This window comes from Heterodontus francisci, chromosome 10 (genome assembly GCF_036365525.1).
Source record: "Heterodontus francisci isolate sHetFra1 chromosome 10, sHetFra1.hap1, whole genome shotgun sequence".
In the NCBI taxonomy this organism is placed as follows: domain Eukaryota; kingdom Metazoa; phylum Chordata; class Chondrichthyes; order Heterodontiformes; family Heterodontidae; genus Heterodontus; species Heterodontus francisci.
In genome coordinates, this window is record NC_090380.1 from 22,323,040 (window position 1) to 22,349,025 (window position 25,986).

The 25,986-nt window shown below is 42.3% G+C and overlaps 1 protein-coding gene across 2 annotated transcripts in view; it reads right to left on the reverse strand.

The window, feature by feature from the left end:
- Positions 1-25,986, reverse strand: part of vwa8 (von Willebrand factor A domain containing 8) — a 402,749-nt gene that overhangs the window by 232,606 nt on the left and 144,157 nt on the right. For both annotated transcript variants that reach the window (XM_068040239.1, XM_068040240.1), the window contains 3 exons: positions 24,760-24,873; positions 7,483-7,651; positions 1,699-1,776 (listed from right to left, as the gene is read on the reverse strand). In XM_068040239.1, the coding sequence (XP_067896340.1) occupies positions 1,699-1,776; positions 7,483-7,651; positions 24,760-24,873 (361 nt within the window). The remainder of the gene's footprint in view (positions 1-1,698; positions 1,777-7,482; positions 7,652-24,759; positions 24,874-25,986) is intronic.

Below are 25,986 nucleotides of genomic sequence, written 5' to 3' on the forward strand. Positions count from 1 at the left end.
AACAGGCCCTTCGGTCCACTGAGTCTGTGCCGACCAACAGCCACCCATTTATATTAATCCCACATTAATCCCATATTCCCTACCACATCCCCACCATTCTCCTACCACCTACCTACACTAGGGGCAATTTACAATGGCCAATTTACCTAACAACCTGCAAGTCTTTGGCTGTGGGAGGAAACCGGAGCACCCGGAGGAAACCCACGTGGTCATAGGGAGAACTTGCAAACTCCGCACAGGCAGTACCCAGAACTGAACCCGGGTCACTGAAGCTGTGAGGTTGCGGTGCTAACCACTGCGCCACTGTGCCGCCCTAAGATACACTAGCCAAACAGTAGAAAATGCTCTGAACAGCACTAACATGAAATTGCAACACCTAAAAACTTACAGCTTTTAAACATGGTTTTAATGTTCTTGTTTATTTAAGCCCATGTACCAAAAAGAAACTCCCAATACTTTCAATGTTAGTTTGACAGTTCTGTATATCTTGAATCTCCCTTTCCTATCTATCCCTGTGGTAACTAACTTTAATTGGAAAAATGTACTTACATGACTGTGGTCTATTAGGAACAACTTTGTTGGCTATTAACAGCCATGTAGTTTGTTATACACCAAATTATCACTAATCTAGTGCACAACTAAATTGCCTTTTTTAAAAGCTGTATGAAAATACTCACAAGGAGGATTGATTCCACACCAAAGTAATCATTATTTAATTGTAGGGAAATAAAGTTACTTTGACTGAAGTGCGCAAATGGTTTCAATCCAGCCAAGAGGTTGGGAGGGTGATCTAGTTACCTACATTTGTTAACACCAGGCTAATTGTCCCTCTCACTTTCCCTCCCTCTGACAACCATTATCTTCCACTCATTACCTTTCTTTGCCATTGCAGCTGAGATTGGGATTTTACCACAGTGTCAGAGTCATATACGGCATAGAAAGAGGCCATTCGGCTCATCGAGTCCATGCCAGCTCTCCATGGAGAAATCCAGTCAGTCCCACTCCCCGGCTCGATCCCCGTAGTCCTGCAAATCAATTTCCTTCAAGTGGCCATCCAATTTCCATTTGAAATCATTGATTGTCTCCGCTTCCACCACCCTTGCGGGCAGCGAGTTCCAGGTCATTATCACCCGCTGCATAAAAAAGTTTTTCCTCATATTCCCCCAGCATCTCTTGCCCAAACCCTTCAATCTGCATTCCCTAGTCTTTCTAACATCAGTTAATGGAAACAGATTTTCCTTATCAAACTTACCTAAGCCTGTCAGAATCTTGAAAACCTCTATTAAATCTCCTCTCAATTGCCTTTGCTCCAAGGAGAACAAACCCAGTTTTTCCAAGCTAACCATCACTAAAATCCCCCATTCTGGTAAATCTCCTCTGCAGCCTCTCAAGGAGCCTCACATCCGTCCTAAAGTGTGACCAGAACTGGATGCAATACTCTAGCTAGGGCCTAACCAGAGCTTTATAAAGATTCAGCATAAATTCCCTGCTTTTATACTCAATGCCTTTATTTATGAAGCCCAAGATTCCATATGCTTTACCAACCACTCTATCAATATGCCCTGCCACCTTCAAAGATTGATACACATCTACTCAAGTATTCTGCATGAAAAGAAACATCCTACACAGTGTATCATGACAAGGCATCTTCTCACATCTTGTTCTACTTGTATGATTTTATGGCCAAGTTAAACTTACTGTCGGATCGCTGGTCTGCCGAAGCGTGTGAGTAAACTGCAACAGTTGTGCAACGGCATCTTTCGGGACACGTGGAATCTGCAGGGGCAAGATAAAACAACATGTGCCAACAATTTTCCAAGCAGGTAAAAAGAACCTGGATAGTGCCTTTCACAACCTCAGGATATCCCAAAGCGCTTCACAGACAATAAGTACTTTTGAAGTATAAACACTGTTGTAATGTAGGAAGCGTGGCAGCAAGATCCCATAAACAGCAATGAGGTAATGATCGGATAATCTGTTTTTGGGTTTTGGTTAAGGGATAAATATTGTCCGGGACTCATAGGGAACTCCCCTGCATTTCTTTGAATAATAACTTACTCATTCTTCGAACTTTACTAACTCCAACTCTAATCAATTTCTCCCAGTTTATAACTGAGAAGTACAGGGGTTTACAATGTCCTTGAGCAACTTTGGACTTTAATAACTTTGGATAAACACATGATAAAAGCAAATGAACAGCATAATTCATGAAGTACGTTTAAATGTTGTTAATGCTGTGTTAATGATGTTAACACTGACTGAAAATGGCAACAGCAGAAGATAGGTGAACTGTTGGAAAATCAGATTAACAATACATCACAAAAGATGGCAGTAATGTTGAAACCTAGAAATTTGAAATGAATTGCATCAAAATTTTATGAATTATGCTTTCATATCCCATTTACAGTTTGCTTCAATTACTTATGCTGCATTCAAAATTAGATAAGTTTTGTCAACTATTTTATAAAAATAAGGGAAAAAGTGTATGACTGGAAAATAGGGACCAAATTACAACAGCATGCCTTAGTCCAATTATTCCTGCCCTCCATCCCATTGCACCTGAAAATTACATGGAGTCTTTACTCACCATGTGCAACGCCAGGGGAGATCAACTGGTATGTATTAGCGGATCACCTATGGTGTTGCTCATGCTGAGTTGCAGGATGTGCTGTTTTATAATAGGGGTGGTAGCAATAAAGTATGACCGGGAAAGTGTGACAGGAAGCCAGTGTGACATTTACAGGTAGTGCATGATATATGAAAATGTTTTAATATAAAAACCGGTCAACCCCTTGGTTCACTCAATTGGGTACTTTTTGCTGTCTTTACCATATGTAAATAAGCTCTCTCAAATGTCTAAATGGTAACAGTGACTTCAAAAGCAGTTCATTGGCAGTGAAGCATTTTGCAATGTCCTGAGGATGTGAGAGGCACAATACAAATTCACATTTCTACTTTTTTTTGTATCACTTGCTATGTTTGCCAGGGAATCTCCGGTGTCTGATCAGCCACTTACAGAACTGCTTTGTGCATGCATGACATTCAGTGTCAGTACAAGAGAGCATATTCAATTCCCAGCAGATGACATGATTGTTGGTGTGTGGGATGTATTGGGGGCCGTGTTGATTAGTTACAACTGGCTGGGATAGATTCAATGCAGCAGCTGGTCTTTTCCTGTTCAATATTTTTTATATATGTTCAACTTCTATCGCCAATCCTTCTGCTGGAAAGAAAGACCATGCCTGTACTCAGTGTCCTCCCACGTGAAGTTGAAACTCAACAGTATACAAATTGATATTCTCTCTCATTTTGGGGCAATGCTGAGGGGCTACTCATTTATGGTGAATGAATGAATTAAGCCTCTCTTTTTATAAGATGGGATTTTCACTGGTGTTTGTAGTATCTGTGCTTCTATCAATTTCTGACATATTAAAATGCAAGGTAGCTAAATCAAATGTGAAATGATAGTTTTGCGTTACTGTGCTGTTCAACATTAGTCAAAGCAAGCATAGAACCAATATCCACAAAAAAATTAAACATCCCGCTCATGCATATCGCATCAGTGTGAAGCTGAAACCAGTCTTGGGTGGAGCTCCACACTGACTCCGAAGCGAAACAGAGTGAGACAAAGTTCCTTCCAGCAGTCTCATTCCACTTTATTCCAGTGTCAAGTCAGGTCTGGATTCAAGCTGAGAAGCACAGTGATGAAGGGAGACTCAAGAGGACAGGTCTCCAAAGCACATCTTCTACATCATAAAGCCTGCTTACTTCAACCTCGGCATCAAAACCAGCCTGTGCTCCAACCTCAGCCTTTCATATTTTTCTGTATGGCACAGAGAGCTGAAGGTAACAGAGAAGTGTGACGGACAGGAAATCCACACTAGACATACTGTTTATAGTATATTAAGAGAAACTTAAATTAACCAAGATTCTGATGAAAGCCCTTTATAAATTTCAACATTTTTTTTATTCGTTTGTGTGATGTGAGCATTGCTGGCAAGGTCAGCATTTATTGCCCATCCCTAACTGCCCTTGAGAAGGCGGTGCTGAACCACTGCAGTCCACGTGGCGTAGGTACACTCACAATGCTGATCGGAAGAGAGCTCCAGGATTGTGACCCAGCGACAATGAAGGAGTGGCAACATAGTTCCAAATCAGGATGGTGTGTGGTTTGGAGAACTTGTAGGTGGGGGTGTTCCCATGCATCTGCTGCCCTAGTTCTTCTAAGTGGTAGAGGTCGCGGGTGTGGAAAGTGCTGTCAAAGGAGCCTTGGTGCGTTGCTGCAGTGCATCTTGCAGATGGTACACATTGCTTCCACTGTGCACCGGTGGCGAAGGAGTGAATGTTTAAGGTGGTGGATGGGGTGCCGTTCGAGTAGGCTGCTTTGTCCTGGATGGTGTCGAGCTTCCTGAGTCTTGTTGGAGCTGCACTCATCCAGGCAAGTGCAGAATATTCCATCACATTTCCCACAGGCACCTTGTGGACAGGCTTTGGGGGTCAGGAGGTGAGTTACTCGCCGCAGAATTCCCAATCTCTCACCTACTCTTGTAGCCACAGCATTTATGTGGCTGCTCCAGTTCAGTTTCTGGTAAATGGTAACCCCCAGGATGCTGATCATGGGCGATTCAATAATGGTAATGCCACTGAATGTCAGGGGGAAATGGTTAGATTCTCTCTTGTTGGAGATGGTCATTGCCTGGCACTTGTGTGGTGCAAATGCTTCTTGCCATTTATCAGCCCAAGTCTGAATGTTATCCAGGTGTTGCTGCATGCGGACACAGACTGCTTCAGCATTTGAGAACATAGATCAGTACAGCACAGTACAGGCCCTTCGGCCCACGATGTTGTGCCGAACCTTTAACCTACTCTAAGATCAAACTACCTACATACCCTTCATGCTACTATCATCCATGTACCTATCCAAGAGTCGCTTAAATGTCACTAACGTATCTGCTTCTACTACCACCGCAGGCAGTGCATTCCACGCACCCACCACTCTCTGTGTAAAGAACCTACCTCTGACATCTCCCCGAAACCTTCCTCCAATCACCTTAAAATTATGCCCCCTGCCGATAGCCCTTTCCGCCCTGGGAAAAAGTCTCTGGCTATCCACTCTATCTATGCCTCTCATCATCTTGTACCCCTCTATCAAGTCACCTCTCATCCTTCTTCGCTCCAATGAGAAAAGCCCTAGCACCCTCAACCTTTCTTCGTAAGACATGCCCTCCAGTCCAGGCAGCATCCTGGTAAATCTCCTGTGCACCCTCTCTAAAGCTTCCACATCCTTCCGAAAATGAGGCGACCAGAACTGAACACAATATTCCAAGTGTGGTCGAACCAGGGCCTTATAGAGCTGCAGCATAACCTCGCAGCTCTTAAACTCAATCCTCCTGTTAATGAAAGCCAACACACCATACGCCTTCTTAACAACCCTATCAACTTGGGTGGCAACTTTGAGCGATCTATGCACATGGACCCCAAGATCCCTCTGTTCCTCCACACTACCAAGAATCCTGTCTTTAAGCCTGTATTCTGCATTCAAATTCGACCTTCCAAAATGAATCACTTCACACTTTTCCAGGTTGAACTCCATCTGCCACTTCTCAGCCCAGCTCTGCATCCTGTCAATGTCCCATTGCAACCTACAACAGCCCTCCACACTATCCACAACTCCAGCAACCTTCGTGTCATCGGCAAACTTGCTAACCCAGCCTTCCACTTCCTCATCCAAGTCATTTATAAAAATCACAAAGAGCAGAGGTCCCAGAACAGATCCTTGTGGAACACCACTGCTCACCGAGCTCCAGGCTGAATACTTTCCATCTACTACCACCCTCTGTCTTCTATGGGCCAGCCAATTCTGTATCCAGACAGCCAACTTTCCCTGTATCCCATGCCTCCTTACTTTCTGAATGAGCCTACCATGGGGAACCTTATCAAACGCTTTGCTAAAATCCATATACACCACATCCACTGCTCTTCCTTCATCAATGTGTTTTGTCACATCTTCAAAGAATTCAATAAGGCTTGTGAGGCATGACCTGCCCCTCACAAAGCCATGCTGACTGTCTCTAATCAAACTATGCTTTTCCAAATAATCATAAATCCTGTCTCTCAGAATCCTCTCCAATAATTTGCCCACTACTGACGTAAGACTGACTGGTCTATAATTCCCAGGGTTATCCCTATTCCCTTTCTTGAACAAGGAAATAACATTTGCCACCCTCCAATCATCTGGTACTACTCCAGTGGACAGTGAGGACGCAAAGATCATCACCAAAGTTGTGATTGGTACTGAACATCAGTGAACATCCTCACTTTTGAGCTTATGTCAGAAGGAAGATCATTGATGAAGAAGCTGAAGATGGTTGGGCCTAAGACATTACCCTGAGGAACCCCTGCAGCGATGTCCTGGGGCTGAAATGATTTGTCTCCAACAACCACAAGCGTCTTCCTTTGTACCAGGCATGACTCCAACCAGTGGAGAGTTTTCCCTGATTCCCATTGACTTCAGTTTTACTCGGGCTCCTTGATGCCATACTTGGTCAAATACTGCCTTGATGTCAAGGGCAGTCACTTTTGCCTCACCTCTTGAGTTCAGCTCTTTTGCCCATGTTCAGACCAAAGTTGTAACGAGGTCTGGAGCTGAGTGGCCCTGGCAGAACCCAAACTGAGCATCGGTGAGCAGATAATTGCTGTGTATGTGTCACTTGATAGCACTGTCAATGACACCTTCCATCACTTTGCTGATGGTTGAGTGCAAACTGTCGGGGGGGTAATTAGCCAGATTGGATTTGTCCTGCTTTGTTGTGGACAGAACATACCTGGGCAATTTTCCACTTGTTTGGCAGATGCCAGTGTTGTAGCTGTACTGGAACAACTTGGCTAGGGGCACAGCTAGTTCTGGAGCACAACTCTTCAGTACAACAGCCAGGTTGTTATCAGGCCCTTCGCCTTTGCTGAATTCAGTGCCTTCAGCCATTTCTTGATATTACACATGGAGTGAATTGAATTGGCTGAAGACTGACATCTGTGATGCTGGGGACTTCAAGAGGAGGCGGAGATGGATCATCCACTTGACACTTCTGGCTGAAGGTGGCTGCAAATGGTTCATCTTATGCACTGATGTCTTGGCTCTGCCATAATTGAGGATGGGGATTTCTGTGGAGCGTCCTCTTCCTGTTAGTTGTTGGTAAGGTTTCAATGATAAGGTTTAAAGTACAATGCATGGGCAGGGTTTTGGGATGTAGAAGCCCAGGGCCCAGGGTTTTTAAGTATTGAGAAGGCAGATGGGTTGCTGGTTTCTGATTCATAGTCTTTCCTACCTATCCGTATTTGGGAAAATCAAGATGACTGATTTATCAGAGCGTGGCAGTTTCAGCTCAAGAAAAGCAAGACATATAAAAACACAAAGCTCACTTCTGAAATGCGACACCCTGAATTAAGAGAAACCTCTGGGGTCTGAACCCAAGCAATCCTTACCATTTTCATAAGGACATCAAGTTCTTCTTTCATGGAGAGTGATCTTACACTATGAAACAGGAACATGGTTAGCAGCTCTGACCCCAGCCATTGCTGAGTGCTACTGCCTACCACAGGAGGCTCAGCCAAGGCTAGAATCCTGAAGGATGGATGGATGGGGTAAATCAATCTGGAAGCACAAAGCTAACAATCAGCAAAGCAATATCAGATTCAGTCATACAAAAAAATATTTTAAACTTTGCACATGTAGTACCAAAGCAATGTAGTAGAACAACCAGCTGTGAAAATTAGAGTCCTTCCCAAAGGTAGTTTTCACAGCCTAGTCCAGGTCGATTTTATAAATCAAATCTAGTTTGTGTCAGCAAAAGCTCAACATGAAGCTTCACTCAAGAAGAACCCTGTCAACAGTATCTATTACATACAAATGAGATTTAGAACAGTCTCAATAAGTTTTAAAGTAGAAGTCACAGCCAAACTTGCTCAAAAGTCTACATATTTCACATTGAAATTAACAGCCCACCAATCAAACTGGAGAAATCAATTTCCATCAAGATGTCAGGCTTGGCTCAGTTGGTTGTACTCTCCTCTCTGGGCCAGAAGGTTATGGATTCAAGGCCTTCTCTGGCAACTTGAGCACACGATCTAGGTTGACACTTAAGTGCAGTACTGAGGGAGTGCTGCATGACTGAAAGTGCAGTATTTTGGATATATTAAACTGTCTCATGCAGAAGAATGGCCCCTTGCACTTTTCAAAGAAGAACTGGGATGTTCCCCTGATGTCCTGGCCACCATTTACTGCTCAACCAACATCACAAAAACAGATTATCTGGTCTGTTATCATTGCTATTTGTGGGAGGCAATGAGTGGCCTGGCATGACTTAGCAGGGAAGGAAGACGCTGAGAGCTACAGGTTAAAATGTTTGGCAAGTAGTGTTGGGGAAAATGTGTTTAAAATTGTCAAATTATGCAAATTTACAACATTTATTTTGTTTATTTTTGACATTAGACTTCAGTTACTGAGAAGATAACCCTAAGATAATTTTCTCAGAAGCACTGGAAAAGTGGGCAGCGCAAGTAGAAAAGTCAATAAAAAAAGGCAAAGCCCTTGGTTTTGTAATTAGAGGCAAATAATATAAAAACAACTTGTACAAGACATTAGTTAGATCATAGCTAGTTTTTTTAAAAATTCATTTTCATGTTGATGTGGGCATCGCTGGTGACACCAGCATTTGTTGCCCATCCCTAATTGCCCTTGAAAAGGTGGTGGTGAGCCGTCCTCTTGAACCGCTGCAGTCCTCTGTGTAGTGGTTTTGTACAACTGAATGACATGCTAAGCCATTTCAGAAGGCAGTTAAGAGTCAACCACATTGCTGTGGCTCTGGTGTCACATGTAGGTCCAGGCCAGGTAAGGATGGCAGATTTCCTTCCCTAAAGGACATTCGTAAACCAAATGGGTTTTTACGACAATCGATGGCAGTTTCATGGTCACCATTACTGAGACTTGCTTTCAATTCCAGATTTTTATTAATTAATTGAATTTAAATTCCACCAGCTGCTGTGGTGGGATTTGAACCCCTGTCCCCGGAGTATTAGTCTGGGTCTCTGGATTACTAGTCCAGTGACATCATCACTACGCCACCGTCTCCCCCTAAAGAGTAGAGTATTGTGTAGCGATTTGGGAAACCTCTTGTAAGAAGAATATAAAAGCAATGGCAAAGATGCAACACAAATTAACTAGGATATATGAAAAGGAAGAATGTGCAGGCTTACGGGGAGCGGAGAGCCAGTGCAGACACAATGGGCTGCATGGCCTCCTTCTGCGCTGTAGCAATTCTGTGATTCTATGTCACCAGGGATGACAGGTTGCTGTTATAAAGACAGTGTTCTGCAAGAGAGGATTAAATGAACCCTTTCTTCAAAAACATGCTGCTCTCAAATTCTATGAAGAGCCTGTCTTTTCCCCCACCATGTGCCCTGGTCTATCAAAATTCTATGTTACTCAAACTCTGCCATTGCCCCTCCCTAGTCTCTTGATCTGATGAGCATGCAGAAGTGCTGCATGTGGTAACGAAAGTGAGTTTTATTTTCTTCAAAACAGCATAACCACATGTCTTCACTGAGACAGGACTTCACTCCTTGATTAAGCAAGGTGAGAGCACCGACGAAGTGGTGACAGGTGATCTTGGGAGTTTCCTTGTTATTTAGTTTGATGGCATATTTCGGAATTCCTTCAGCCTGCTGATTGAAAGGTCATGTCCAAGACATGTGCATTCAGATCCATTGTTATTAATTGGCTTTGTTTTAATACAAAAAGTATATATTTTTACACTTCCAGGATATACTTCGATGTACAGTAGGGTCAGAGAGTATTGCATGATTGATATGATTCCAAAAAGGCAGACATTTCCTCTTTGTAACAGGCTTTACTTGTGTGCAAAGCACAGGTGGAGTATTAAACAGCAAAATCAGTCAACTTGATATTTGAACAGCTAAAAATATTCAAACAACAGAATAAAAATAAATACATGAATTTGAAAGGTTTTAAATAGAAGAAAACCAGCTGTTCGTTTTGTTGAAGTTGCTTGAGAGCAACAAATAAAGTTGAAAACAGGAAAACAAAAAATAAAACAGGACACACATGGAACAGGGAGTTAACTATTAAAACAGAGGCTTTGACTAGGTGGGTAGTACGTCAGGCCTCGAAAATTTACTATTAGTACAAACACACTGAAACAAGTACGTGGGTAAGAAGCTGGCTGAAGGATGAAAAAAAAGGAGATACTTATTAAAGGAGTTGTGTCAGGGTGAGGGGGTTACTGAGTAGAATGCCCCAGTAATTACTGTTAGGACGCCTACCGTTTTAGATTTACACTAATGATTTGGATTCAGAAAGTCAATGCAAACTGGCTAAATTGACAGAGGGTACAAAATTTGGAGGGATAGCGGAATCAAAGAAGGCAGCTCAGAAATTCCAGAATGAGTTGGGCAAAATATGTAAGTGGTCAGAATAATGGCAGGTTAAATTTAATGCAGACAATTGTAAAGTACTGCACACAGGAGCTGCATGAATGCTATTGAAATAACTAAGGATGATCTTGGGGTCCTAATAGACTTGACACTCAACATGTCCAACCACTGCAGACTGATAATCAACAAAGCCAACAGAATGTTGAGCTACATCGCCAAAAGAGCACGGTAGAACTCAGAAAACAGATGGTGGTCTGGTCGGACCATGCCTTTAGTACTTTGTCTAGCTCAGGTTACCAACATTCAAGCATTGGAAGCAGTGGAGTGAGAAACGTATCATCAAAAGGACTGAGGGATTAGGAAAGATTGTATGCACTTAGGATGTTTAGCCTCGGAACAAGGAGTCTAAGGTGATCTTAAAGGTGTACAAGACAGCAAACAGTATGGAAATGGGAAATCCTCAGAATTATCTCCAACTAAATCGAGTGGGTAGGACAAAGAGACACAGATTCAAATTAGTGAATGGTTAATTAAGGCTGATGTCAGAAAGTTCTCCATCATAAGAATGGGCTCTGTGAGACAGTACTGGAGGAGAAAACCTTAGAATTATTTAGGATAGAGTTAGTGAGGGAGACTGCCAGGTCATTCTGGGTGGATGAACTAAAATGAGCCACATGAGCTTCCTTTTCCATATTTACATTGTAATTTAGTGAACCCACAGCAATCCCCTCAAAAATCAGGAAGGCAAAGTGGAGCAGGGCAGGGCTGCGGGGAAGTAATATATAACAAAATTAATTCTTTAACATCAAGGTATTGATTACTTTCTGTCAAAAATGGAGTTCCACAATGTAAAAGTACTTTGACTTCCTACATAGCCACATTCTACATTATCCTTCTCATAGAAATATTACAGCAGGGAAGGAGGCCATTCGGCCCATCCTGTCCACACCGGTCAACAAGTAGCCATTCATCCTAATCCCACTTTCCAGCTCTTTGTCTATAGCCTTGTAGGTTACGGCACTTCAAGTGCATATCCAAGTCCTTTGTAAATATTACGAGGGTTTCTGCCTTGACCATTCTTTCAGGCATTATGTTCCAGATCCCCACTACCCGCTGGGAGAAAAAAAATCCCTGCGAATCCCCTCTAAACCATCTACTTCTTATCTTAAATCTATGCTCCCTGGTTAAGGATCCGTCAACCAAATGGAATAGGGCCTTCCTATCCACTCTATCTAGTCCCCTCATAATTTTATACACTTCAATTAGGTTTCCTCTCAGCCTCCTCTGTTCCAAAGGAAACAACCCGAGCCTATCCAATCTTTCCTCATAACTAAGATTCTCCAGTCCAGGCAACATCCTCGTAAAACTCTTCAATCCCCACTCTAGTGCAATCGCATCTTTCCTATTGTGCGGTGACCAGAACTGCATGCAGTACTCCAAGTGTGGCCTAACTAATGCTTTATACAGTTCCAGTATAATCTCCCAGCTCTTACATTCTATGCCTCAGCTAATAAAGGCACGTAACAAGTATGCCTTCTTGAACAACTTGTCTACCTGTCCAGCCACCTTCAGGGATCTGCAGACATGCACGCTAAGATCCCTCTGTTCCTTTACACTTCAGTATTCTACCATTTATTGTGTATTCCCTTGCCTTGTTAGCCTTCCACAAATGCATTACCTCACACTTCTCCACATTGAACTCCATTTGCCACCTGACTAATCCATTGATATCTTCCTGCAGTCTACAGCTTTTTTCTTCATCAACCACATGGCCAGTTTTTGTATCGTCTGCAAATTTTTCATCATACCCACTTCATTCAAGTCCAAATAATTGATATATACCACAAAAAGCAAGGTCAAGGTATATTCCCACGAAAGAGAAAGGTAGAACTAACAAAGTCCAGAGCTCCCTGGATGACAAAAGAGATAGAGATTAAGATAAAGAAGAAATGTGCTTATGACAGATGTCAGTTAGATAATACAATGGAGAACCAGGCTGAATATAGAAGGTTCAGAGGGGAAGTGAAAAAGCAAATAAGAGAAGCAAAGACAGTGTATGAGAAGAGACTGGCAGTTAACATAAAAGGGAATCACAAAGTCTTCCGTAGGCATATAAATAGTAAAAGGGTGGTAAAAGGAACAGTGGGGCCAATTAGGGACTAAAAAGGGATTTACACGTGGAGGCAGTGGGCATAGCTGAGGTATTAAATGAACACTTTGCATCTGTCTTTACCAAGAAAGAAGATGCGAGCCAGGTCACGGGGAAAGACGAAGTAATAACATTAGAAAAATTTAATATTGGTAAGGAGGAAGTATTGGATAGGATGTCTGTACTTAAAGTTGATAAGGCACCAGAACCGGATGAGATGCATCCAAGGACACAGAGGGAAGTGAGAGTGGAAATTGCGGAGGCACTGGCCATAATTTGCCAGTCTTTCTTAGACTCGGGTGGTGCCAGAGGACTGCAAAATTGCAAATGGTACACCCTTGTTCAAAAAATAGTGTAAAGATTAGCCCAGCAACTACAGGCCAGTCAGTTTAACTTCGGTGGTGGGAAAACTTCCAAAAACAATAATTCAGGACAAAATTAATAGCCACATGGACAAATGTGGGTTAATTAAGGAAAACCAGCATGGATTTGTTAAGGGAAAATCATGTTTAACTAATTTGCTGGAGCTTTTTCATGAGGGAACAGAGAAGGTTGATGAGGGTAATGCTGTTGATGTGATGTACATGGACTTCCAAAAGGCATTTGATACAGTACTACACAACAAACCTACTCCATTTTATTGCATGAGCAAAGTTATAGCTCATGAAATAAAAGAGACAGTAGCAACATGGATACGAAATTGGCTGAGTGATAGGAAACAGGGAGTACTGGTTAATGGATGTTTTTGGACTGGAAGGATGTTTGTAATGGAGTTCCCCAGGGGCCAGTGTTGGGACTCTTGCTCTTTCTGATGTACATTAATAACTTAGACCCCGGTGTACAGGGCACAATTTCAAAACTTGCGGATGATACGAAACTCGGAAGCACTGTGAACTGTGAGGAAGACTGTGTAGAACTTCAAAAGGACATGGACAAGTTGGTGGAATGGGTGGACAAGTGGCAGATGAAGTTCAATGTGGAGAAGTGCCAAGTGAATCATTTTGGTAGAAAGAACATGGAGAGACAATATAAAATAAAGGGTACAATTCTAAAGGGGTGCAGGAACAGAGGAACCTGGGTATATATGTGCATAAGTCATTGAAGGTGACAGGACAGGTTGAGAGAGCAGTTAATAAAGCACACAGTATCCTGTAACAGGAGCATAGAGTACAAGAGAAAGGAGGTTATGTTAAACTTGTATAAAACACTGGTTTGGCCTCAACTGCAACATTGCGTCCAGTTCTGGGCGCCACATTTAAGGAAGGATGTGAAGGCATTGGAGACAGCACAGAAAAGATTCACGAGAATGGTTCCAGGGAAGGGCAAGTTCATTTACGAAGATAGACTGGAGAAGTTGGGGCTACTTTACTTGGAGAAGGGAAGGCTGAGAGGTGATTTGATGGAGGTATTCAAAATCATGAGGGGTCTGGACAGAGTAGATAGAGAGAAACTATTCCCACTCGTGAAAGGATCGAGAACGATAGGGCAGAGATTTAAGGTAATTGGCAGAAGAAGCAACGGCTACATGAGGAAAAATTTTTTCACGCAGCGAGTGGTTAGGATCTGGAATGCACTGCCAGAGAGTGTGGTCGAGGCAAGGTCAATCAAGGCATTCAAAAGGGAACTAGATAGTTTTCTGAAAAGGAATAATGTGCAGGATTATGGAGAGAAGGCGGCGGCACTAAGTGAATTGCTCGCTTGGAGAGCTGGCACAAACACGATGGGCTGAATGGCCTCCTTCTGTCCTGTAACAATTCTGTAATTCTGGGACCTAGTACTCAGCCCTGCAGAACCGCAGTGGAAACAGCCTTCCAATCACACAAACACCTACTGGCCATTATCCTTTGCTTCCTGGCTTTGAGCCAATTTTGGATCCAACTTACCACTTTATTTTGGATTCTGCGAGCTCTTTCTTTGTGACCAGTCTGCCATGTGGGATCTTATCAAAAGCCTTGTGAAATTCCATATAGACTACATCAAATGCATTACCCTCATCGGCTACCTCCTCAAAAAATTCAATCCCATTAGTGCGACATGAATTTCCCCTAACAAATTTGTGCTGTCTTTGATTAATCCATGTCTTTCCAAATGAGGAATTATCCTGTCTTTGAGAATTTTTCCAATGATTTTTCCACCACCGAGATTAGGCTAACAGGCCTGCAATTACTTGGTATATTCCTTTGTCCCTTTTTAAACAATGGCATAATGTTAGCTGTCCTCCGGTACCACACTTGTAGCCAGGGAAGATAGGAAAATGTTTTTCCTCTCTATTAATAAATGTTGCAGTTTTTTTTAAGTCAGCAGTTTTTCCATGGTAACAGCTCTTGGAGAACAATTAGTTCCTGTAACAGCAGTCAGGAATCATATACATACTGTCTTCACACATAATGAGGGCTGGCTCATTAATATTCAGAAGCTACTGAAAGTTAGGATACTTTTTCTCATGTCTATATAGACCTGATGTCTCGTGAAGTTGATCATGGAGTGCTGAAAAATGTGCTATTCTTTAACAACGGGGTGTTATGCCACATAATTTAGTCAGGGACTGAATAAGACACATTGCATTTTTACTGCAAGGTATTCAAGGGTTTTCACTAATGTTTTTCCAATAAAATGTCACAATAAATGAATGGCCTTGACCATTATTCAATATTCCTTGATCTGTACATTTAATTTTTTATCCAGTACCTTTCTTGAAGTACAGAATAAAAAGCAATACATTACGTGAGAGACAGCATGTTGTAACTATGTTGGGGCATTTAGTATCATTACTAGGCAGGGATATCAACAACACTATATTGGGGCAGAGTCCTAATTTGGCAGCTCTCAGGGATATTCTTGAGGTTCAGCATAATTGGTGTAGGGGGTCCCACACAGCAATAGGAGAGAGTGGGCTCTGAGATTCAGCAGCCTAGGAGGGCAGACTTGTAGTGTGAGAGTACTAAAGGGGTAATCCTGGTGTTTGGCAGCGCCTGCAGTAAATCTGGGCTTGCCAATCCTTCAGGAGAGGTTCTGAGATTTGATACGAGTATGTCAGGAGCCCTGAATCTTGGGGCTATTGGGGAGTGGAGGGCGGTGATTAGTAGCACTGCATAGGGGGCGATCGAGACTTGGCAGAACTGGGTGGGGTGGAATTCTCTTAGTGGGGATTCCTACGGTATGCCAGCCCTGGGGAGGAGGATCTTAGGGTGCGGCAGCTCTAGGGAGCAGAATCTTGGGGTGTGGCAGCCCTAGGAAGGGACTTCTGAAGCTTTTCAAAATTCTTGTAGCTCCTTCTTATAACATTTAGAAAAACAAAGTAAATAATAAACCATGTTGCACCATGATGAAAAGTAACAGTGTGTATGCATACACCAGGTAACTAGTATTGTGCAATGAGAAAGGATTAATTAGTAGTAAAGGAGCTTCTAGGGAATAGTGATCATAATAATAGTATTTTGTATTCAGGTTGAATTTGAGTTTGAAAGTGATTTAGTTAAATCCAAATTGGCCAAGGTAGATTAGGAAAATAGATTAAAAGTTTTGATGGTTGATAAGCAATGAAAAACAGTTCAAGAATTTATTCATAATTTGTAACGAATATACATTCCCTTAAAGAATAAAAACCCATGGGAAAAGTGATTATATCTTGGCTAACAAGAAAAGTTAAGAATAAGTTAAGATTAAAGGAAGAGGCGTATGATGTTGTCAAAAATAGTAAACCTGAGGATTGGGAGGATTTTAGATTTTAGCAAAGGATGACCAACAAATTGCTACGGGAAGAAAAAAGAGAACATGAGAATAAGCTAGCAAGGGACATAAGGACAGGTTGTAAATACCTCTATAGGTATGTAAACAGGAGATTAGCAAAAGGGTCCCTTCGTGGCAGAGACAGGAGGAATTATAATGGGAAATAAGGAAACGACAGAGACGTTAACAAATACTTTGTGTGTCTGTCTTCATTGTAGAAGACACAAAAATCAATCCAGCAATAGCGGCGAACCAAAGGTCTAGTGAAAATGAGGAACTTAGGGATATCATTAGTAAAGAAATAATACTGGAGAAATTAATGGGACTTAAAGTCGACAAATTCCCTGGGCCTCACAGTCTGGGTTTTAAAAGAGGTGGCTGCTGAGACAGTGGATTGGTTTTAATCTTCCCGAATTCCCTAGGTTCTAGAATAGTCCCCACGGATTGGAAGGTAGCAAATGTAACACCACTATCCAAGAAAGGAGGAAGAGAAATCACAAGGAGAATTGAATACAAAAGTAGGGAGGTTATGCTTCAGCTTTACAGGGCATTGGTGAGACCACATCTGGAGTACTGTGTACAGTATTGGTCTCCTTATTTAAGGAAGGATGTAAATGCGCTGGAAGCAGTTCAAAGAAGGTTTACTTGACTAATACCTGGAATGGGTGGGCTATCTTACGTGGAAAGATTGGACAGGCTAGGCTTGTATGTGCTGGAATTTAGAAGAGTGAGAGGCGACTTGATTGAAAAATATAAGATCGGAGGGATTCTGACAGGGTGGATGTGGAAAGGATGTTTCTCCCTGTGGGAGAATCTAGAACCAGGGATCTCTGTTTAAAAATAAAGGGTCGTCCATTTAAGACCAAGATGAGGAGAAATTTTTTCTCTCAAGGGGTCGTGAGTCTTTGGAACTCTCTTCCTCAAAAGGTGGTGGAAGCAGAGTCTTTGAATATATTTAAGGCAGAGATAGATAGATTCTTGATAAGCGAGGGGGTGAAAGGTTATCGGGGGTAGGTGGAAATGTGGAGAAATCAGTTCAGCCATGAACTTATTAAATAGTGAAGCAGGCTTGAAGGGCCGAGTGGCCTACTCCTGCCCCTAATTCGTATGTTCGTATGATATAGACAGGCTAAGTGAGTGGGCAAGATGTGGCAGATGGAATATAATGTGGGGAAGTGTGAATTTGTTCACTTGGTAGTAGAATAGAAAAGCAGAACATTTTGTAAATGGGGAGAGCCTGGGAAATGTTGGCATTAGAGGCACCTGGGTGTCATTGCACACAAATCAAAGAAAGTTCACACGCAGGTACCTTATTATAAAGGGGTTGGCGTATTAGAGTGAAGAAATCTTACTGCAATTGTACAGGGCCTTGGGGACACCAGACCTGGGTGCTGTGTAAAGTTTTGGTCTTCTTACTTAAGAAAGGATATTCTTGCCTTGGAGGGAGTGCAACCAAGGTTCACTAGACAGATTTCTGGGATGATGAGATTGTCCTATGTGGAGAGATTAAGTAGACTATGCCTATATTCCCTAGAATTTAGAAGAATGAGCGATGATCTCATTGAAACATAAATTTTTTTTAAGGGGGTTGACAGGTCATATGCTGGGAGGTTGCTTCCCCTGGCTAGGAGAGTCTAGAACGAGGGTTCACAGTCTCAGAATAAGAGGTCAGCCATTTAGTACTGAGGTGAGGAGAATTTTCTTTACTCAAAGGGTTGTGAATCTTTGGAATTCTTTACCCCAGAGAACGGTGGATGCTCAGTAGTTGAGTATATTCAATTTTTGGGTGCGATGGGGATTAGGTATAGGGATAGCGCAGAAAGTTAGAGTTGGCATGGAAGATCAGTCATGATCATGGTGAATGGTGGAGCAGGTTCAAGGCCAAATCGCCTACTCCTGCTCCTACTCCTTATGTAGCTTATGCACCAGAGTGAGACCAATATCACTGGAACCATACACCTTGCACCAGAGATAGTCCAGTACCTGTGGAGCCACACACCAGGTATCAGAGACTGACCAGTACCCCTGACACCATATACTAGGTACCAGAAAGTGACTAGTGCCCACAGAACTATACACCAGCAGACAGGAGAGGCCAGTTCCCCGGAACCATACACCAGGAGACAGGAGAGGCCAGTTCCCCGGAACCATACACCAGGAGACAGGGAGAGGCCAGTTCCCCTGAACCATACACCAGGAGACAGGGAGAGGCCAGTTCCCTGGAACCATACACCAGGAGACAGGAGACATACACTAGGCACCAGAAGGTGACCTGTGCCCATGAAGCCACAAACCAGGAAGAAGTCAATACTTTCAGGAGAGTAGTGGAAAGGGAAAAAAAATTGAGGGAAGGAAAAAATGCTGCCATTAAAATACTTTCAAACGTATTCAAAAATAGAATCAATGTTCAATTCCTTCCCCATTACAAAGTTATGCCATTTGGCTTTACATTTTACATCAGCTAATGTACTCCATTTTTATCCTGATCGTGTGACCATTCCGTTGATTTAAAAAATCCTGCTGCATCACCTTAAAATAGCAAGGAATTGCTATATTAAGCATGACAAATGAAGTTATTTTTGTTTTAAACACAGTAACTGGGTTACTTATGAGTTCAATGTCAAATCACATATTCTGCGTGAGAAAACATGTCAGATTGAAACACATTGTATATTTTTAGAGATGTGAGCCTCTATTTCAATGAGCCATCATCCATTCATCAGCAGATAAAATATTTCTATCACCTCACAAAACATTATCCTGGTCAGATTCTTTTAATAGCAATTCGTTAAAATCATAAATTCAACTAAAAAACAAAATGCGTAGGCAAATACAAGTAACAAAGTTCATGCAGCAGAAAATTAACCCCTGGGTATAATCCTCCTCTTTTCCTCAGTCATTATCCAGGAGCTCTGAGGCATAGCATTCAGAATCAGTAGTTTAAAGATAGATTTTGCTTTATAAATCAGTCTGGAAATAGAAGCAGATGTACCCCAAGGTCAGAGTTCGTATTAAATGCCAAAATAATGGTGGGTTTAATGGTCTAAGAATAGGTGTACCAGGTTGAACAGCCATTTATTTCCTTCATATAAAATATATAATCACAGATTAACACTTGTTCTGCAATGGCTGTGCAAGGCCAGGACAGGAACCAATGGAGACATTACCTCATTAACCATCCGTGAGAAGATACTGTAAATCAGTCAAGTACAGGAAGGTGAAGTGGGATGATTAGGCTTGTGCTATGGGTGAACTGGAAGGAGATAACGCGCAAGGCAATTAAAACACATAGTTTCTCATTAGTGAGTAATAAAATCTTGTATGGACTCGCTGAAGTGACAATGCATTGGCACAGTGGCATTACTTTAGGAGGTATTACGCATATAAAAAGTACAGACACTGGGGGTCTGGGGGGACCTTTCTAGCCTTGCTGAGACTAATGTAAACAGTTAATAACAGCGGGTGGGGGGGGGGGGGGGGGGGAGGAGATGGAGGTTGGTGAGGGTAGGTGGCATCGTTGCCATGGGGCTGCCCATTTCTGCTGGGGAGCCCCTCTTTGGGCCAAAGAGTGTCCAAAAAGGAGGCGCTCCTCCCCCCACACCCATCAGGGCTCGCCGGGAGGCCAACATGGTTTATCTGCCAACCACCCCACTGCTAGTTAAGTGCAAGTGGAGGCGGGATGAGGCCCTTAATTGGCCCAATTGGGCTCTGGGCGAGAGGGCCATCCGTCAACTTTCTTACAAGATGACACGGCAGTGGGAAGACAACAGGCATGCCACCCACTGCCTTCCCGCCTCCCAGCCTGTCCCCAAAGAGCTGGTAAAATCCAGCCCAATGTTACCTATTGCTCAAACCTATATTAGAGCATTAGTGATGTGTGACAATATTGTATGTAAATCTAACAAATAGTGCTTGCTGGTATTAACGTGTAAATTGTTCAGTAATTTGCGGTGAGGAAGTGATACCCCATGAATTACAAATCACTGTAAGTTTCTAGATGACTTGTGCCGCTCCGCCGTTAGCCTCTTGGGGGGCAGCTCACCCTCAATCTTCCCATGATTTTCATGAAGTTACTGGATTTGTACATTAATTGGCCATTAAACGCACCACTGAAAGTTAAGGCTGGTGCTTAACAATGTGAAGATCCTTTTAATGAGAATCTTATGTTCCTGCAACGCCTCTCTTCCTCTTCTTCTCAGAAGGGGAACAACTGAAACTACAGTAACTTGCTGTTAGAGATTTAAAACTTTTAAAATCTAAGATTTCTTATTTTACCTTTCTAGCTTTTTCTTTGTCTCTCTTAATCCAATTTTTCTTTCCCCCTCTATTTACCTTTCTGTACCTGATTGACTCTAATTCATCCTATTTCTTTCTCTGTCGTTTTTTTCTTTCATTCTCAATCCTTAAATCTCACTGGTTGAGGAAACAGGCACACTGCGAGATGCCCCATTCCATCAAGACCTGGGCCACTGTAGTTCCAAACCGGGAAGTTTAGCAAACTCTTTGGTTATCAGGTGAGTTTCTTCAACAGCCACTTAAGAGGAGACTAGGTTTTCCTTCACTTCCTCTCCAAAGCTACCATTTCACTGAACCCTTAAATTTTGACAAAAATGACTCTTAGTCCTTCAGGTGTTGCTGGATTACAACAATAGCGGAAATACTGTTCTTGCCTTACCCATTGAGCTCTTAATGAACTGAAATTATTTTATTGTTTATACTTGCGGCAGTATTTGAAATGTGAGGGTCAAATGCATCCTGTACGATGGTTCATTGATACAGAATGGCTGACCCGACTGTGAAACTGAAATCCCCACTACCAATGGAGAACAAGTACATATTTAAAAGTTATAATGGGAAACAGGCCATTCGGCCCAACCTGTCCACGTCAGTGTTTACCCTCCATGCAAGCAAACAATCCAAACAAGTCTACCACATTGTTCACATTAGCTGTGACTCAGTGGGTAGCACTCTCACCTAAAAGTCAGAAAACAGTGGGTTTAAGTCTCATCAAGAAACCTTTTTTTAAATATTCGTTCATGGGGTTTGGGCATTGCTGGCTAGGCCAGCATTTATTGCCCATCCCAAATTGCTCAAGAAGCTGGTGGTAGCCGCCTTCTTGAACCGCTGCAGTCTATGTTGGGTAGGTACACACACAGTCCTGCGAGGAAGGGAGCATACGCATCTAATTTAGGCCAACACTCTAGTGTAGTATTGAATGAGTCTGTGGTGCCGTCTTTCAGATGAGACATTAAACAATCTAACCTCTCAGGTGGATGTAAAAGATTCCATGGCACTACTTTGAAGAGTAATCTAACTAGAGTTAGATTAGGGCCAATCAAGGATAGTAGTGGGAAGTTGTGTGTGGAATCAGATGAGATAAGGGAAGCGTTAAATGAATATTTTTTGTCAGTATTTACAGTAGAGAAAGAAAATGTTGTCGAGGAGAATACTGAGATTCAGACTACTAGGCTAGATGGGGTTGAGGTTCACAAGGAGGAGGTGTTAGCAATTTTGGAAAGTGTGAAAATAGATGTCCCCTGGGCCAGATGGGATTTATCCTAGGATTCTCTGGGAAGCCAGGGAGGAGATTGCAGAGCCTTTGTCCTTGATCTTTATGCCGTCATTGTCGACAGGAATAGTGCCGGAAGACTGGAGGATAGCAAATGTTGTCCCCTTGTTCAAGAAGGGGAGTAGAGACAGCCCTGGTAATTATAGACCTGTGAGCCTTACTTCGGTTGTGGGTAAAATGTTGGAAAAGGTTATAAGAGATAGGATTTATAATCATCTTGAAAAGAATAAGTTCATTAGCGATAGTCAGCACGGTTTTGTGAAGGGTAGGTCGTGCCTCACAAACCTTATTGAGTTTTTCGAGAAGGTGACCAAACAGGTGGATGAGGGTAAAGCAGTGGATGTGGTGTATATGGATTTCAGTAAGGCGTTTGATAAGGTTCCCCACGGTAGGCTATTGCAGAAAATACAGAAGTATGGGGTTGAAGGTGATTTAGAGCTTTGGATCAGAAATGGGCTAGCTGAAAGAAGACAGAGGGTGGTGGTTGATGGCAAATGTTCATCCTGGAGTTTAGTTACTAGTGGTGTACTGCAAGGATCTGTTTTGGGGCCACTGCTGTTTGTCATTTTTATAAATGACCTGGATGAGGGTGTAGAAGGGTGGGTTAGTAAATTTGCGGATGACACGAAGGTCGGTGGAGTTGTGGATAGTGCCGAAGGATGTTGTAGGTTACAGAGGGACATAGATAGGCTGCAGAGCTGGGCTGAGAGATGGCAAATGGAGTTTAATGCGGAAAAGTGTGAGGTGATTCACTTTGGAAGGAGTAACAGGAATGCAGAGTACTGGGCTAATGGGAAGATTCTTGGTAGTGTAGATGAGCAGAGAGATCTTGGTGTCCAGGTACATAAATCCCTGAAAGTTGCTACCCAGGTTAATAGGGCTGTTAAGAAGGCATATGGTGTGTTAGCTTTTATTAGTAGGGGGATCGAGTTTCGGAGCCACGAGGTCATGCTGCAGCTGTATAAAACTCTGGTGAGGCCGCACCTGGAGTATTGCGTGCAGTTCTGGTCACCGCATTATAGGAAGGATGTGGAAGCTTTGGAAAGGGTGCAGGGGAGATTTACTAGGATGTTGCCTGGTATGGAGGGAAGGTCTTACGAGGAAAGGCTGAGGAACTTGAGGTTGTTTTCGTTGGAGAGAAGGAGGAGGAGAGGTGACTTAATAGAGACATATAAGATAATCAGAGGGTTAGATAGGGTGGATAGTGAGAGTCTTTTTCCTCGGATGGTGATGGCAAACACGAGGGGACATAGCTTTAAGTTGAGGGGTGATAGATATAGGACAGATGTTAGAGGTAGTTTCTTTACTCAGAGAGTAGTAGGGGCGTGGAACGCCCTGCCTGCAACAGTAGTAGACTCGCCAACTTTAAGGGCATTTAAGTGGTCATTGGATAGACATATGGATGAAAATGGAATAGTGTAGGTCAGATGGTTTCACAGGTCGGCGCAACATCGAGGGCCGAAGGGCCTGTACTGCGCTGTAATGTTCTAAGTTCTAAGAAGCACAGGAGTTAACCCCAATGTCCCAGTCAATATTAATCCCTCAACCAACATCACTAATACAGATTATCTACTCATTATCACGTTGTTGTTTGTCTGTTTTTGCTGTGCGGAAATTGGCTGCCGCGTTTCCTACAATTCAACAGCGACTACACTTCAGAAGTACTTCATTTAAGGGGAGGTGGTGGCAGAGTGATAATGTCACTAGACTAGCAATCCAAAGGCCTAGTCTTATGCTCTGGGGACATGGGTTTGAATCCCAACGCAGCAGATGGGGAAATTTGAATTCAATTAATAAATCTGGAATTTAAAAAGTCTCATGGTGACCATGAAACCAGCGTCAATTGTCATAAAAACTCATCTGGTTCATTAATGTCCTTTAGGGAGGAAATCTGCCAACCTTACCTGGTCTGGCCTACATGTGATTCCATACCCACAGCAATGTGGTTGACTCTTAAATGCCCTCTGAAATGGCCTAGCAAGCCACTCAGTTCAAGACCAATTAAGGATGGGCAATAAATGCTGGCCTAGCCAGCGATGCACAGATCTCATGAACAAATAATAAAAAATTGGCTGTAAAGTGCTTTGGGACTTCTTGAGGTCGTGAAAGGTGATGCATAAATGCAAGTCTTTCTTTATTTCTGTTTCCATATCTTTTTATTCCCCCTTTGCTTCACCCACTCATCTAATATGACTTTCAATTTTGGCATAATTTCTGCTTTAGCCATTAACACTGGAAATTAATTCCAAAGCCTGACTCACTCACTGGACGAAATTTGTCTTGTATGTGGTTTTCAAACTGAACATTAAATAAACCCATGGAATAATCCATCTCTGAAAGAATATTTATCAACAACATTAAACAAAGGAATAAGGACTAGACCTCCATCTGGGCTGATGTATAGTCACCATCAGAGCTCCAATATCAGGGGACCATCTATTTTGATGAACCCCTTCACTACAAAAAAAACTCTGGCTACATTTGTTGTAAGAGATATTAATGGGGTTTTTTTTATGCCACTGAGTGCATCTACAAAGAGTGAAATTATAAGGGAATGGGTTCACATTTCTGATTTGGGAGACTGAACCCTCCATTCTAACCATTTGAGCTCCCAACAAGTGGTAGTCTGAAAGCACTCAACAGCTGAATAGCTATTGTCACAGGTACGTGACAACCAGTTCCTGCTTGACATAGCTCTGAATACAATGATCATAAAACAATGCAAACCTGCTGTTTAAATCTTTGGGCAAATCATGCCAAACCAGAAGTAATTTAGGACATGTTTACATAAACGAGGAGTGAAAATCAGTGGGAAAAATACTTAAACTCATGCATAATCTTGTGCTATAATTTGTGCCAGTACCTCTGTTGAAGATCTTCATCAGAAAGATGCAGCACCTTTTTCAGCTCTTGATATCGGTCTGCCCTGAGTAACCGGGAGCCATCGTACAGCGTCAACTCCCTGTCATGAATAAGCCTATTAAAGAAAATCAAGTCAGTTAATCCATTTGTAGAACCTGCAACAGACTGGCAAAAACGGTATGCTTCACATTAACATCCATAGCAGTCATGCAGGAGAATTTGGTTCCATTGGAAGAAGGATCAGTAATCATAGGGGACCGATATAATAAAACTGGCAAAAAGGACCAGAGGGGAGATGAAGCAAATATTTTTCTTTTTTAACACCGCAAGTTTTTATTGTCTGGAATGCACTACCTGAAAGGGCAGTGGAAGCAGATTCAATAGTAATCTTCAAAGGGGAATTGAATAAATACTTGAAAAGGAAACATTTGCAGAGCAATAGAAAAATAGCAAGCAAGTGGAACTAATTCTTCGTCTCTCTTTCAGAGAGCCAGCACAGGCACCTAGGGATGAATGGCCTTCTTCAGTACTGTATGAATCTATTTAAGATCATAAAGCATGGAGAGACAGAGATGATTGGGCCCATTCAGATTGCTTGTTCTAACTTGCACCAGTTCTCCAATTTTCTCAATTTAATGTTGGTGAGGTAGGCGAAGTAGCCATGAGATGACAATTTAAACCACATAAAAACAGATGTCTCTTTTCAAAATGTTCTAATAAAGTGTGCAGCCTAAGTACAGATATGATTTGGAAAGCAAAGACACTGCATTTATTTTGCTGTGGTCTTGGCACGAAGAGCCTTAAATACACATTGGTCTAAATCTAAAGCTCCAGTGGTGTGGAAGAATCACAGGATAAGTGCCTTTTTTGCAGAATGAGAGTAACTTCCTCAAACTATTTTCTCATTTCCCCCAGATGATTTCATTCCTTAATGTAATACCAATCAATATTTATATTAAAATGTATCAGTGTAATATGAATGTAACGTTACATTTTTTTTACATTACACAGTATTTTACAGAACAGAAACAGGTCTATGCCCGAGAGGCAATCATCTCAGTTAAACACATTAATCTGCAAGAACTCACATGAAAATAGACCCTGAGGATAACTCACAGACTACACGGCTATCAAGCATGTAAATATGTAACAAGTTCAGAGTTATTTAAGTGAGAATCAATGAATGCACTGCAAAGCAGCAGGTCCCAGCTGAAAGAGTCAATAAACA